This window comes from Oncorhynchus gorbuscha, unplaced genomic scaffold, assembly GCF_021184085.1.
Source record: "Oncorhynchus gorbuscha isolate QuinsamMale2020 ecotype Even-year unplaced genomic scaffold, OgorEven_v1.0 Un_scaffold_536, whole genome shotgun sequence".
Taxonomy (NCBI): Eukaryota; Metazoa; Chordata; class Actinopteri; order Salmoniformes; family Salmonidae; genus Oncorhynchus; species Oncorhynchus gorbuscha.
In genome coordinates, this window is record NW_025745360.1 from 304,604 (window position 1) to 319,242 (window position 14,639).

Consider the following 14,639-nt stretch of genomic DNA (forward strand, 5'->3'; position numbering starts at 1 on the left):
CAAGGGTTTGAGTGAGAGGTCTAACTGGTGTCTCCAAGTGGCCACACACCTCTTAAAAGTGTACACAGTTCCTAAGTCATTTCAATGGACGTTTATGAGTCAGAGGCGTTGTCATCTATAAAGTGCTTTTGAGGTCTGCTAGCTGTGCCGTTGAGGAAGTAGAGCAGGTGAACTTGTAGTTGTTTTCTTTGGAACACAGTTCACCTGACATCAAGCCTTTACGCAAATATATTGTTGTTTGATGTGCCTTTTACATTACTGGATTGTTGTTTACGCAATTACTGTTGTTGTTTACACAATTACTGTTGTTGTTTACACAATTACTGTTGTTAAGAATATTCTTGGACACAATTACTGTTGTTTACGACAATTGACAATTGTTGTTTACGTCTATTACTATTGTTGTTTACACAATTACTGTTGTTGTTTAAGTCATTTCTATTGTTGTTTACGAATTACTATTGTTGTTTATAAAGTACTATTGTTGTTTACACAATTACTGTTGAGGTTTACACAGGTACTATTGTTGTTTACACAATTACTGTTGTTGTTTACGCAATTACTATTGTTGTTTACACAATTACTGTTGTTGTTTACACAATTACTGTTGTTGTTTACACAATTACTATTGTTGTTTACACAATTACTGTTGTTTACACAATTACTGTTGTTTACACAATTACTATTGTTGTTTACACAATTACTGTTGTTGTTTACACAATTACTGTTGTTGTTTACACAATTACTATTGTTGTTTACACAATTACTATTGTTGTTTACACAATTACTATTGTTGTTTACACAATTACTATTGTTGTTTACACAATTACTATTGTTGTTTACACAATTACTATTGTTGTTTACACAATTACTGTTGTTGTTTACACAATTACTGTTGTTGTTTACACAATTACTATTGTTGTTTACACAATTACTATTGTTGTTTACACAATTACTGTTGTTGTTTACACAATTACTATTGTTGTTTACGCAATTACTATTGTTTACGCAATTACTATTGTTGTTTACACAATTACTGTTGTTGTTTACACAATTACTGTTGTTGTTTACGCAATTACTATTGTTGTTTACGCAATTACTGTTGTTGTTTACGCAATTACTGTTGTTGTTTACGCAATTACTGTTGTTGTTTACGCAATTACTATTGTTGTTTACACAATTACTGTTGTTGTTTACACAATTACTGTTGTTGTTTACACAATTACTGTTGTTGTTTACACAATCACAAAACGGATCATTATATTTGGAATCTGGGTCAGGTGGGCATAATTTCAAAGCTTGTTCTATTGCCAACATGACTAGCTAAATGATAAAATACGATATTACAGTGTTAGGCTTTCAGTGGGGCGGTAGGTAGCCTAGTGGTTAGAGCGTTGGGCCAGTAACCGAAAGGTTGCTGAACAAGGCAGTTATCCCCTGTTCCTAGGCCATCATTGAAAATAATAATTTGTTCCTAACTGACTTTGCCTAGTTAAATAAATGTTCAATAAAAAGACATAGGCCTCCCGGGTGGCGCAGTGGTTAAGGGCGCTGTACTGCAGCGCCAGCTGTGCCATCAGAGTCTCTGGGTACGTGCCCAGGCTCTGTCGTAACCGGCTGCGACCGGGAGGTCCGTGGGGCGATGCACAATTGGCCTAGCGTCGTCTGGGTTAGGGAGGGCTTGGTCGGTAGGGATGTCCTTGTCTCATCGTGCACCAGCAACTCCTGTGGCGGGCCGGGTGCAGTGCAAGGTTGCCAGGTGCACGGTGTTTCCTCCGACACATTGGTGCGGCTGGCTTCCGGGTTGGATGTGCGCTGTGTTAAGAAGCAGCGCGGCTGGTTGGGTTGTGTATCGGAGGACGCATGACATTCAACCTTCGTCTCTCCCGAGCCGTACGGGAGTTGTAGCGATGAGACAAGATAGTAGCTACTACAACAATTGGATACCATGAAATTGGGGAGAAAAAAAGGGTAAAAATTCACAAAAAAATACATATTATTCAGAGAAGCAGATGGTAATTTTGGTGGCATAGAATGGATTCAGATGTGTATACAATACAACTATACAACAAACAGACTCATTCTGTTCAGGACAACCCAGGGTATAACGCCATGTCATCTGGTAACTGTACATCTAACATAGTTGACAACTGTATATGATATGGAAATGTGAGGTACACATTTTGAGGGTGTTTGTCTTTCTTGAATGACGGGCGAAGATGTGTTTATTGTAGTCCTCAATGGCTAATCTTTAAAAAATATATTGAGCTCGCGTAATTTACAACATTTCATCATTTACAACAACAAGTTGGTTCCATTACATGAAATAATGACTCCAAACACATTCTTTATATAGATCTTTCACATTTACTGGTTACAATATCGTAACCAAATGGTGACCATCTTGTCAACGGGAACTTTTCCAGGCTCTTTAGTATCACAGTACTTATGTAGATATCATTTCAGCTTCAGTGACGGCAGTGAACATATAAAACAGAACACATTACCTAGAATGACATTCACTCTCACGGGTGGCCAAAATTAACAAACTGAAAACCATGCCCCCCATTAGGCCACGGCTACATTCTGATCTCTTCTGATAGACTGCCATCGCTACATTGCACCCACCATTATTTAATGCGAATATCGATTTCATTCAATTAAAAAAATCACGGGTCAAGTGGCGCAGTGGTCTTAGGCACTGCATCGCAGTGCTAGAGGCTGACCGGGCTGTGTCGCAACCGGTCGTGGCCATAGGACAGTGCACAATTGGCCCAGCGTCGTCCGGGTTAGGGGTGAGTTTGGCCCAGTGTCGTCCGGGTTAGGGGAGGGTTTGGCCGGCGGGGCTTTACTTGGCTCATCGTGCTCTAGCGACTCCTTGTGGTGGGCCGGGTGCCTGCAGGCTGACCCTGGACATCTGTTGAACGGTGTTTCCTCTGACACATTGGTGCGGCTGGATTCTGGGTTAAGCGGGGGGGTGTTAAGAATCGTAGTTTGACGGGTCATGTTTCGGAGGAAGCACCTTCGCCTCTCCCGAGCCCGTTGGGGAGTTGCAGCGATGAGACAAGATCGAAAAAAGAAGAAAACTGATCTCTCAAATGTGTTATTTGATTTCAGAAAAATAGCATAGAACAAGTTGAACGAACCAAAGCCTAATGTTCTATTATACCAATCAGAAAAGGCAATTCAGACGAACAACAGTGTCATCCCACTTTTTACAATGTAGGACTGGTAGGTCTGGTATCCTTCTTCAGATCAGAATGCTGCAGCCGGGAGTATAGCCTGCTGTTCCTCTGTCATCCCTCCCATCATCCCTCTGTTCCCCCCACCCGGGAGTATAGCCTGCTGCCCCTCTGTCATCCCTCCCATCATCCCTCTTTCCCCCCCAAGCCGGGAGCATAGCCTGGGGACTGGCACAGAGACTCCACAAAGTCTAGGCGTCTGGGCCAGTAGCTGTCCGTTTCCGCGACAGCTTCCGCCTTCATCTCTACTTCCGCCTCCCTCTCCACCTCCCTTTCCCTCCTGTTCTCCAGGTTGTCAGCGGCCAGAGCGGCCCCCGTCTCCTCCTTCCACAGCCTCTCGTGCTCCAGCTTCAGCTCCTGGTAGCTCCTGGAGAACATGTGGAAGATGGAAGTAGCAGGAAACGCCATGATGAGAATTCCACTCAGGATGCTGCTCAGCGCTACCACCTGACCCGGGATGCTCCTCGGCACCATGTCTCCGTAGCCCACGGTCGTCATGGAGATGATGGCCCACCAATAGGAAGCTGGGATGCTGCTGAAGCTGTGCTGGGGCGCGGTGGCGGCGTTGGGCGCCAGCTCGCTCTCAGCCAGGTGCACCATGGGAGAGAAGAGGGCCATGCCGACGGTGATGAAGAGCAGGAGGAGGCTGAATTCTTGGGTGCTGCGTTGCATGGTCAGGCCCAGGGTCTGGAGGCCCAGGGAGTGGCGCGCCAGCCGCATCACGTACAGGATACGCAACGCACGCATCAACCGCAGGGCCAGACCCAGCTTGTCCAGGTACCCCCTACCTGGGGAACAGAGGTGAAAGTACACAATGTTGCTGTATATGGTAGGTTGTTAATATCCAGAAACAGGTTGACACCTAGCTAGCTATAGCTAACCCCATTATAACACTGTTGTGCTACACTAACCTAGCTAGCTATACCTAACCCCATTATAACACTGCTGTGCCACACTAACCTAGCTAGCTATACCTAACCCCATTATAACACTGTTGTGCCACACTAACCTAGCTAGCTATAGCTAACCCCATTATAACACTGTTGTGTTACACTAGCCTAGCTAGCTATAGCTAACCCCATTATAACACTGTTGTGTTACACTAGCCTAGCTAGCTATAGCCAACCCCATTATAACACTGTTGTGTTACACTAGCCTAGCTAGCTATAGCTAACCCCATTATAACACTGTTGTGCCACACTAACCCAGCTAGCTATAGCTAACCCCATTATAACACTGTTGTGTTACACTAGCCTAGCTAGCTATAGCCAACCCCATTATAACACTGTTGTGCCACACTAACCTAGCTAGCTATAGCTAACCCCATTATAACACTGTTGTGCTACACTAGCCTAGCTAGCTATAGCTAACCCCATTATAACACTGTTGTGCTACACTAACCCAGCTAGCTATAGCTAACCCCATTATAACACTGGTGTGTTACACTAACCTAGCTAGCTATAGCTAACCCCATTATAACACTGTTGTGTTACACTAACCTAGCTAGCTATAGCCAACCCCATTATAACACTGTTGTGCTACACTAGCCTAGCTAGCTAGTGTAGCATATGATAATGACTATGTTTGTTCCACCTGCTCCTGCACTGCCATCCTCCAGAGTGTTGTTTTCCACCACCACCAGAGAAATGTAGTAGGGTAGGATGGCCACAGCATCAATGATGTTCAGAGGCCCGCGGGCAAATTCTAGTTTGGATCGAGCATGGAGGAACCGCAGCATGAACTCCAAGGAGAACCAGGCGACGCACACCGTCTCCACAACAAACATGTGACGACACTTCTGGGAACACTCGCCCTGGAGACGGAGAGGGGGGAGGGCAGAGAGGGGGAGGGCAGAGAGGGGGAGGGCAGGAGGGGGAGGGCAGAGAGGGAGGAGGTCAGAGAGGGAAGGGGGGGAGAGAGAGGGAAAGAGAGAGAGAGAGAGAGAGATATATAGAGAGCGAGAGAGAGATAGAGAGCGAGAGAGATATAGAGAGAGAGAGAGAGAGAGAGAGAGAGAGAGAGAGAGAGAGAGAGAGAGAGAGAGAGAGAGAGAGAGAGAGGGAGAGAGATAGAGAGTGAGAGAGAGAGATATAGAGAGCGAGAGAGATATATAGAAAGAGAGAGAGGGAGAGAGAGGGAGAGAGCGAGAGAGATTGAAATAAATAAATAAATAATCTAGATAAGAGTGGTTGTGATAGCATTTAGATATGGGGGAAAGACCTGGAGACTGAAACACACTACAGTTGCCTAGAATTGTACCCCCCCAACAAAGCTTGGTTTAACTATTGATGGGGAGCAATGCACCCTTTTCCCCCCCAACAAAGCTTGGTTTAACTATTGATGGGGAGCAATGCACCTTTTCCCCCCCAACAAAGCTTGGTTTAACTATTGATGGGGAGCAATGCAACAAAGCTTCCCCCCTTTCCCCCCAACAAAGCTTGGTTTAACTATTGATGGGGAGCAATGCACCCTTTTCCCCCCCAACAAAGCTTGGTTTAACTATTGATGGGGAGCAATGCACCTTTTTCAATCTAAAAGGTTGAAAGAAGGACATTGCATATTTGAGTAGGTTCCTTGCTCCCCGAAGCCTTGTAATTAGCTCCCCCAAGCTAACCCCTAGGTTTTTAGCTCAGTGGTTCTGTTTCCCCTCACCTTGCTCTCCTCTTGGCGTAGATCAGGCATGGTGCTGATACAGAGGCTGATGACTGTCACAGCTACCATGATCACAGAGAAGCAGGCGAACATCTTCCCTGCCAAGCCAGAGTGGGGGTTCTCCACTACCTCTCTCAACCTGTGGAAGAGAGTTAGAAAAATCTTTCTTTTTTTGTAACCCTTTTTTGTTGGAGATCTTGTTTACAGATCCTGTTGTCTTACAAATTCACGAGGACATAACGTAAATTTATGAATATAAATACTGTTCTCTGAAGGAAGGACACAGCTATTGGGATCATGCTCGCGAGATCAGTGCTAAGTGCATCGACTGATAGGTAACTGTGTTACGGCTTCTCAGTTTGTCTCCTCAACAAACAACAAGAGAAAGAAAGCCCTCTGTGTCCCTGGTCAGTCTTTGAGCATGTGACCACTGTTATACATGTACTTGGGTGCTGGGTGAAGATGCTGATCTTGGGTCAGTTTTTCACCAGTAATGGTTAAGGTTAGGATTGGAGGAGGAGAAGCTGATCCAAGATCAGTGTTTAACCCTACTGTTTCTACCTGCTCATCAGCCTGCGGTAACCCGTCTCCGTCTCAGCCAACAGGGGAAGCCTCTGTAGCTTCATCCTCCTCTGTCTCCACTCCTCCTCCTTACGCTCACGCTCCGCCACCTCAATCAAAATTACAGTCAAGATCACAGTCAAGATCACAGTCAAGATCACAATCAAGAGCACAGTCAAGATCACAATCAAGATCACAGCCGAAATCGCAGCCACGATCACATTCAAAATCGCAATCAAGATCACAGTTAAGATCACAATCAAGATCACAGTTAAGATCACAATCGAAATCGCAATCAAGATCGCAGTCAAGATCACAATCGAAATCGCAGTCAAGATCACAATCAAAATCAAGATCACAATCAAAATCGCAGTTAAGATCACAATCTAAATCACAGTCAAGATCACAATCGAAATCACAATCGAAATCACAGTCAAAATCCCAATCAAGATCACAATCAATCCTTAGTTATAAAGTCAACATCACATAAATGTCCCAATAAATGGAGCCGTCTTCTAGACCAGGTTCCCCTTGAAAGAAAGATCAGATAAATGTGAAATAAACTGTAAATAGATAAACAAACACTTGACAGAAACACTGTACCTCCTCGACACGTGTCAACATGCGCCGGCGACAGCAGCGTTCCATGTGGGCGGGGTCGACCCCCCAGTAGTCCAGCTCATCGTGCAATGACACCGCGCACAGCTCCCGCAGGAGGCGGAGCTTCCCGGCCGCCAGGAAGTTCAAGATGACCCGGAACGCTGTGGGGTTCCGGTCGAAAAAGTACTCCCTCTGGGTCTCGTCGTAGTCGTCACAGAGCCTGGCGATGTCCTCGGGGCTGAAGCAGAGACGAAGCTGCCCAAGCCGGGTGAGAGGGAACTGCTCCAGGGTGGTCCAGGGGAACGTGTAGCGGTTACCCCCCACGTTGATCAAGGCCTGGGTAACAGAAAACACCGAGAATATATCCAGTTTTATTTATTAAGTTTGTCAATATGAGCTTCATAACTATTGAATACATGTTATTACATTCTTGTTTCAATATGTCAAAAATGACTGAGTTGCTTTGGATAAAGGCATCTTCGAAATGCAATATATTATTATATTGTTATTATTATAGTATTATTATTATATTATTACTATATTATTATTATTAGTAGTAGTAGTAGTAGTAGTAGTAGTAGTAGTAGTAGTAGTAGTAGTAGTAGCATCAGTAGTATTAGTAGTTGTAGCAGTAGTAGTAGTAGCAGTGACAGTAGTGGTAGTAGTAGTAGTAGTAGTAGTAGTAGTAGTAGTAGTAGTAGGAATAGTAGTAGTAGCAGTAGTAGTAGTAGTAGTAGCAATAGTAGTAGTAGTAGGAATAGTAGTAGTAGTAGGAATAGTAGTAGTAGCAGTAGTAGTAGTAGTAGTAGGAATAGTAGTAGGAATAGTAGTAGTAGTAGGAATAGTAGTAGTAGCAGTAGTAGTAGTAGTAGTAGTAGGAATAGTAGTAGTAGGAATAGTAGTAGTAGCAGTACTAGTAGTAGTAGTAGGAATAGTAGTAGCAGTACTAGTAGTAGTAGTAGCTGTAGTAGCAGCAGTAGTAGTAGTAGTAGTAGTAGTAGTAGTAGTAGGAATATTAGTAGTAGCAGTAGTAGTAGTAGTAGCAGTAGTAGTAGTAGTAGCAGTAGTAGTAGTAGTAGTAGTAGTAGCAGTAGTAGTAGTAGTAGTAGTAGTAGTAGTAGTAGTAGCAGTAGTAGTAGTAGTAGTAGCAGTAGTAATAGTAGTAGTAGCAGTAGTAATAGTAGTAGTAGCAGTAGTAGTAGTAGTAGCAGTAGCAGCAGCAGTAGTAGTAGTAGTAGTAGCAGTAGTATTATTAGTAGTAGCTGCATTGTTTGCTGTTTGGGGTTTTAGGCTGGGTTTCTGTAGCACTTTGAGATAGCTGAGTAGTAGTAGTTTAGTAGTAGTAGTAGCTGTAGCTGTAGTAGTAGTAGTAGTAGTAGTAGTAGTAGTAGCTGTAGTAGTATTAGTATTAGTAGTAGCTGTAGTAGTAGTAGTAGTAGTAGCTGTAGTAGTAGTAGTATTAGTAGTAGCTGTAGTAGCTGTAGTAGTAGTAGCTAGTAGTAGTAGTAGTAGTAGCTGTAGTAGTAGTAGTAGTAGTAGCTGTAGTAGTAGTAGTAGCTGTAGTAGTAGTAGTAGTAGCTGTAGTAGTAGTAGTAGCTGTAGTAGTAGTAGTAGTAGTAGTAGTAGTAGTAGTAGTAGTAGTAGTAGTAGTAGTAGTAGTAGTAGTAGTAGCTGTAGTAGTAGTAGTAGCTGTAGTAGTAGTAGTAGCTGTAGTAGTAGTAGTAGTACCTGCAGGGTGTGGTCGACAGAGGGCCAGGCCCCGTTGGGGTCGTTGCGGAGCAGCTGGGCACTCTGATAGTACACTCCCTTGACTGTCTCTGTCTCTGGGATCTCTGTGAAGAAGCGGTCCAGACTGCTGTTGTCACTGCTGACCGAGTGGTTGGTGAAGTCATGGTTAGCGTTGCTGATGATGGGCATGGTGGCATTGGGACGGTGTGTATGTGTGTATGGTCAGGTGGTCAGGAAGAGGGACCTGGGAAGACAGGAACCAAGATTATTGGATGAATAACTTGACACCTGAAGACGTGTACAAGCTCTCTAAAAAGCCTGTCACTTTTAAGATGTTGCAAAATTCTGGTAACGTTTACAAAAAAAAGCCCAACTTTTCCATAAATCTTGCTTGGAAGACTCCCAGTATCAGGAGAGAATAAGCAGGACATCTGGAATCCTCCAACTAGGATTTCTGGAAAACCTGGGAATATTGGTTAAATTTCCTGAAATTGTGCAACCCTATGTATATAGGACATGGTTGGGTAAGTTACTTTACTGTAATCTGGTAGAAGTTACTATCTGTCCAAAAAGGTAGTCAGTAATGTAATTTTTGGGGATTAACCCAAAACTCAGTAACAAAATTGGATTGTTTTCAGTTAGTTTGGGATTACGTTCCCTTTAAGAGTCGATAGAAGAAGACAAAAATGATCCGGTCTCTGATTGGTGGTCATCATTACATGTGTCATCATAGTGGTCTCTGATTGGTGGTGATCATTTGGTGTATCATCATAGTGGTCTCTGATTGGTGGTCATCATTTGGTGGGTCATTATAGTGGTCTCTGATTGGTGGTCATCATTACGTGTGTCATCATAGTGGTCTCTGATTGGTGGTCGTCATTTGGTGTGTCATCATAGTGGTCTCTGATTGGTGGTCATCATAGTGGTCATCATTAGGTGTGTCATCATAGTGGTCTCTGATTGGTGGTCATCATTAGGTGTGTCATCATAGTGGTCTCTGATTGGTGGTGATCATTACGTGTGTCATCATAGTGGTCTCTGACTGGTGGTCATCATTTGGTGTGTCATCATAGTGGTCTCTGATTGGTGGTCATCATTTGGTGTGTCATGATAGTGGTCTCTGATTGGTGGTCATCATTTGGTGTGTCATCATAGTGGTCTCTGATTGGTGGTCATCATTACGTGTGTCATCATAGTGGTCTCTGATTGGTGGTCATCATTTGGTGTGTCATCATAGTGGTCTCTGATTGGTGGTCATCATTAGGTGTGTCATCATAGTGGTCTCTGATTGGTGGTCATCATTACGTGTGTCATCATAGTGGTCTCTGATTGGTGGTCATCATTACGTGTGTCATCATAGTGGTCTCTGATTGGTGGTCATCATTACATGTGTCATCATAGTGGTCTCTGATTGGTGGTCATCATTACATGTGTCATCATAGTGGTCTCTGATTGGTGGTCATCATTACATGTGTCATCATAGTGGTCTCTGATTGGTGGTCATCATTACATGTGTCATCATAGTGGTCTCTGATTGGTGGTGATCATTTGGTGTGTCATCATAGTGGTCTCTGATTGCTGGTCATCATTTGGTGGGTCATTATAGTGGTCTCTGATTGGTGGTCATCATTACGTGTGTCATCATAGTGGTCTCTGATTGGTGGTCGTCATTTGGTGTGTCATCATAGTGGTCTCTGATTGGTGGTCATCATAGTGGTCATCATTAGGTGTGTCATCATAGTGGTCTCTGATTGGTGGTCATCATTAGGTGTGTCATCATAGTGGTCTCTGATTGGTGGTGATCATTACGTGTGTCATCATAGTGGTCTCTGATTGGTGGTCATCATTTGGTGTGTCATCATAGTGGTCTCTGATTGGTGGTCATCATTTGGTGTGTCATGATAGTGGTCTCTGATTGGTGGTCATCATTTGGTGTGTCATCATAGTGGTCTCTGATTGGTGGTCATCATTACGTGTGTCATCATAGTGGTCTCTGATTGGTGGTCATCATTTGGTGTGTCATCATAGTGGTCTCTGATTGGTGGTCATCATTAGGTGTGTCATCATAGTGGTCTCTGATTGGTGGTCATCATTACGTGTGTCATCATAGTGGTCTCTGATTGGTGGTCATCATTACGTGTGTCATCATAGTGGTCTCTGATTGGTGGTCATCATTACATGTGTCATCATAGTGGTCTCTGATTGGTGGTCATCATTACATGTGTCATCATAGTGGTCTCTGATTGGTGGTCATCATTACATGTGTCATCATAGTGGTCTCTGATTGGTGGTCATCATTACATGTGTCATCATAGTGGTCTCTGATTGGTGGTCATCATTACATGTGTCATCATAGTGGTCTCTGATTGGTGGTCATCATTACGTGTGTCATCATAGTGGTCTCTGATTGGTGGTCATCATTACATGTGTCATCATAGTGGTCTCTGATTGGTGGTCATCATTACGTGTGTCATCATAGTGGTCTCTGATTGGTGGTGATCATTACGTGTGTCATCATAGTGGTCTCTGATTGGTGGTCATCATTTGGTGTGTCATCATAGTGGTCTCTGATTGGTGGTGATCATTTGGTGTGTCATCATAGTGGTCTCTGATTGGTGGTCATCATTTGGCTGGTCATCATAGTGGTCTCTGATTGGTGGTCATCATTTGGTGTGTCATCATAGTGGTCTCTGATTGGTGGTCATCATTACGTGTGTCATCATAGTGGTCTCTGATTGGTGGTCATCATTTGGTGGGTCATCATAGTGGTCTCTGATTGGTGGTGATCATTTGGTGTGTCATCATAGTGGTCTCTGATTGGTGGTCATCATTAGGTGTGTCATCAGAGTGGTCTCTGATTGGTAGTCATCATTAGGTGTGTCATCATAGTGGTCTCTGATTGGTGGTCATCATTTGTTGTGTCATCATAGTGTTTTATGACTTGTTGTCAGACTCGCTCAGGTAGAACAAACTTCATCATAGTGGTCTCTGATTGGTGGTCATCATAGTGGTCTCTGATTGGTGGTGATCATTTGGTGTGTCATCATAGTGGTCTCTGATTGGTGTTGATCATTTGGTATGTCATCATATTGGTCTCTGATTGGTGGTGATCATTTGGTATGTCATCATAGTGGTCTCTGATTGGTGGTCATCATTTGGTGTGTCATCATAGTGGTCTCTGATTGGTGGTCATCATTTGGTGTGTCATCATAGTGGTCTCTGATTGGTGGTGATCATTTGGTGTGTCATCATAGTGGTTTATGACTTGTGGTCAGACTCGCTCAGGTAGAACAAACTTCATCATAGTGGCCTCTGATTGGTGGTCATTTGTTCTTAACTGACTTGCCTGGTTAAATAAAGGATAAACTTAAATGTCCGTCTTTTTTTCAATGCTGAATTGAATGTCATTGAGAAAACAGAATGGTGTCATGATGTAATTTATTTAGCTTTAACATCCTTTCTGAATTTAAAAGTATTCCAAGAAGTAATAATTTAGTTTTTAAAAGTATCTTTAATCTGATTACAATATTTTTTGCTGGCAATGTATCTGATCCATTAGCCCCCAACCGATGATAGACTCTACATTTATTCACAATTATCTGGTAAATGTTAGTCTTCAGACATCCAATTTCACAGTTATTGCACAGGCCTGTGCTCTCTCTAATTCTCTCTTTCTCTCTTTCTTTCTTTCTCTCTCTCGGAGGACCTGAGCCCTAGGACCATGCCCCAGGACTACCTGACATGATGACTCCTTGCTGTCCCCAGTCCACCTGGCCATGCTGCTGCTCCAGTTTCAACTGTTCTGCCTTATTATTATTGGACCATGCTGGTCATTTATGAACATTTGAACATCTTGGCCATGTTCTGTTATAATCTCCACCCGGCACAGCCAGAAGAAGACTGGCCACCCCACATAGCCTGGTTCCTCTCCAGGTTGCTTCCTAGGTTTTGGCCTTTCTAGGGAGTTTTTCCTAGCCACCGTGCTTCTACAGCTGCATTGCTTGCTGTTTGGGGTTTTAGGCTGGGTTTCTGTACAGCACTTTGAGATATCAGCTGATGTACGAAGGGCTATATAAATACATTTGATTTGATTTGATTTGCCTGGCCCAATAATATCCCTGCCAGTTGGAAAAGCTATCATTATGAATCTATTGTGACTACTGCACTACACCATGGTCCCTGCCCTGAATGGAACCTTTCATAGTGTACTGTTTGCTTTGGACCATCAGTTCTCTGTGTAGAGAACAGGTTGCCATTTGGGACCCATTGCCTACCTACTTTAGCCTGATTACATTTGAAAGCTACAATTTGATAAATGTGATAGATGTCTGTCATCTTGAGGGAGCCAGCAAGCCATTTGACAAACGTGTGAATAAAATTTGAGGCTGAAACAATAATATGAATTTCAATACATGGGGCTGAAATATAATATGAATATGGATATATATGATGACGTAGAAATAAATCCATTAGAGATATATTTATAGGGCTATATATATATATATAACAATAATTTGTGAATAGCTTTATAGGGAAAACAAATGATTACACTGGTTTTTGTATGTTTTTAACCTCAATTTGGCTCTCATTGCAAATTGTTTTTTTTAAATGCATGTATGTGTGGCAAAATAATTACTTCACAAAGACAGAACGTTACTTACCGTCGCTGACAACTCGTTTTATCCTCTCTTACTTTATGGTGAACTGACTTCCATCATAGGCGAATTATTTCGCGTCAACAGCCTTCTAATTGACCAGCCGTACGTGCGCTCCGCTGCACGCAGACAACTTCACGGAACCATGGTAGGCCTGTTCAAAAACTGACCGGGAGCGAAAACAAAGTACGAAACGAAATGGGAGTGATGTCTGTCCATGTTTAGGCTACCCCGAGAGCTCTTGTCTTGTTCCAAACACAACCCACTGGGCACACACTGGTTGAATCGACGTTGTTTCACGTGGAATATACTTTGAATCGACGTCTGTGCCCAGAACTGCTCGTCTCCCCGCAACACAGGTCCGTCCCTACAGAGTAGGCACAGCGCGTTCACTTTCGGGAACTAATCTGGAGTGTTTTTCTCCTATCCGTATTAATTCCACATCATCTACATTGGTCCAGCAGGTGGTTGGGGACAGGCGGCAACTGGAAGCGCTTTGTCAGATTTGAGAATAAAAGCGATTATCTAACGGTTCTGTCCTCCGAAAAAATATCTCCCTCTCGTGTCTCTCTCTCCCTTTCTTGCTATGACTCTTTATCTCTCTCTCTCTCTCTCTCTCTCTCTCTCTCTCTCTCTCTCTCTCTCTCTCTCTCTCTCTCTCTCTCTCTCTCTCTCTCTCTCTCTCTCTCTCTCTCTCTCTCTCTCTCTGTGTGTGTGTGAACTATTTTTCCCCTTTAGTGTACTGCATGGCCGCTTGTTTACCATTGGACACATACTGTAAAGCCTTTTATCTAACGTTTTTATAGGCTGCAGAATTAGAATTCCAAACACAGAGAGGATTAGTGCAGGACAGAGAAAGATGAGGTCCCCAGCCTCCATTTCATTTATGTCAGCAGACTTCTGCCTTGAACAGATGAACTTCACACACATGCACAAACACATGCAGGCAGCCACGCACAATCTCTCTCTCTCACACACACACACACAGCTTTGTTTTTGTGAAATTCTAGGACTTTTTGGAGTGGAAAAATGTTTGACCAACATAAATTACATTTTCCCCTTACCCTTAACCTAACCCTTAACCTAACCCTTAACCTAACCCTTAACCTGACCCTTAACCTAACCCTTAACCTAACCCTTAACCTAACCCTTAACCTAACCCTTAACCTAACCCTTAACCTAACCCTTAACCTAACCCTTA

At 43.4% G+C, this 14,639-nt stretch overlaps 1 protein-coding gene across 1 annotated transcript; it reads right to left on the reverse strand.

Annotated features, from left to right (window-relative positions):
* Nucleotides 1-2,207: 2,207 nt before the first annotated feature.
* Nucleotides 2,208-14,014, reverse strand: LOC124018505 (potassium voltage-gated channel subfamily G member 4-like). Its single transcript, XM_046333835.1, has 7 exons — nucleotides 13,445-14,014; nucleotides 8,784-9,027; nucleotides 7,059-7,391; nucleotides 6,456-6,565; nucleotides 5,895-6,033; nucleotides 4,836-5,055; nucleotides 2,208-4,030 (listed from the first exon to the last, which is right to left on the reverse strand). Exons 2-7 carry the CDS (start codon nucleotides 8,970-8,972, stop codon nucleotides 3,369-3,371), a joined length of 1,653 nt encoding a protein of 550 aa, XP_046189791.1. The 5' UTR covers nucleotides 8,973-9,027; nucleotides 13,445-14,014; the 3' UTR covers nucleotides 2,208-3,368.
* Between the last annotated feature and the right edge of the window lie 625 nt (nucleotides 14,015-14,639).

Excerpts from the sequence above, each read along its gene's own strand:
- LOC124018505 (XM_046333835.1), bottom strand. The coding sequence starts at position 8,972 with ATGCCCATCATCAGCAACGCTAACCATGACTTCACCAACCACTCGGTC. Across the intron at positions 6,566-7,058 it reads TGTTGACACGTGTCGAGGAG|GTGGCGGAGCGTGAGCGTAA; the intron begins GTACAGTGTTTC and ends ATTTTGATTGAG. Across the intron at positions 6,034-6,455 it reads TACCGCAGGCTGATGAGCAG|GTTGAGAGAGGTAGTGGAGA; the intron begins GTAGAAACAGTA and ends TCTCTTCCACAG.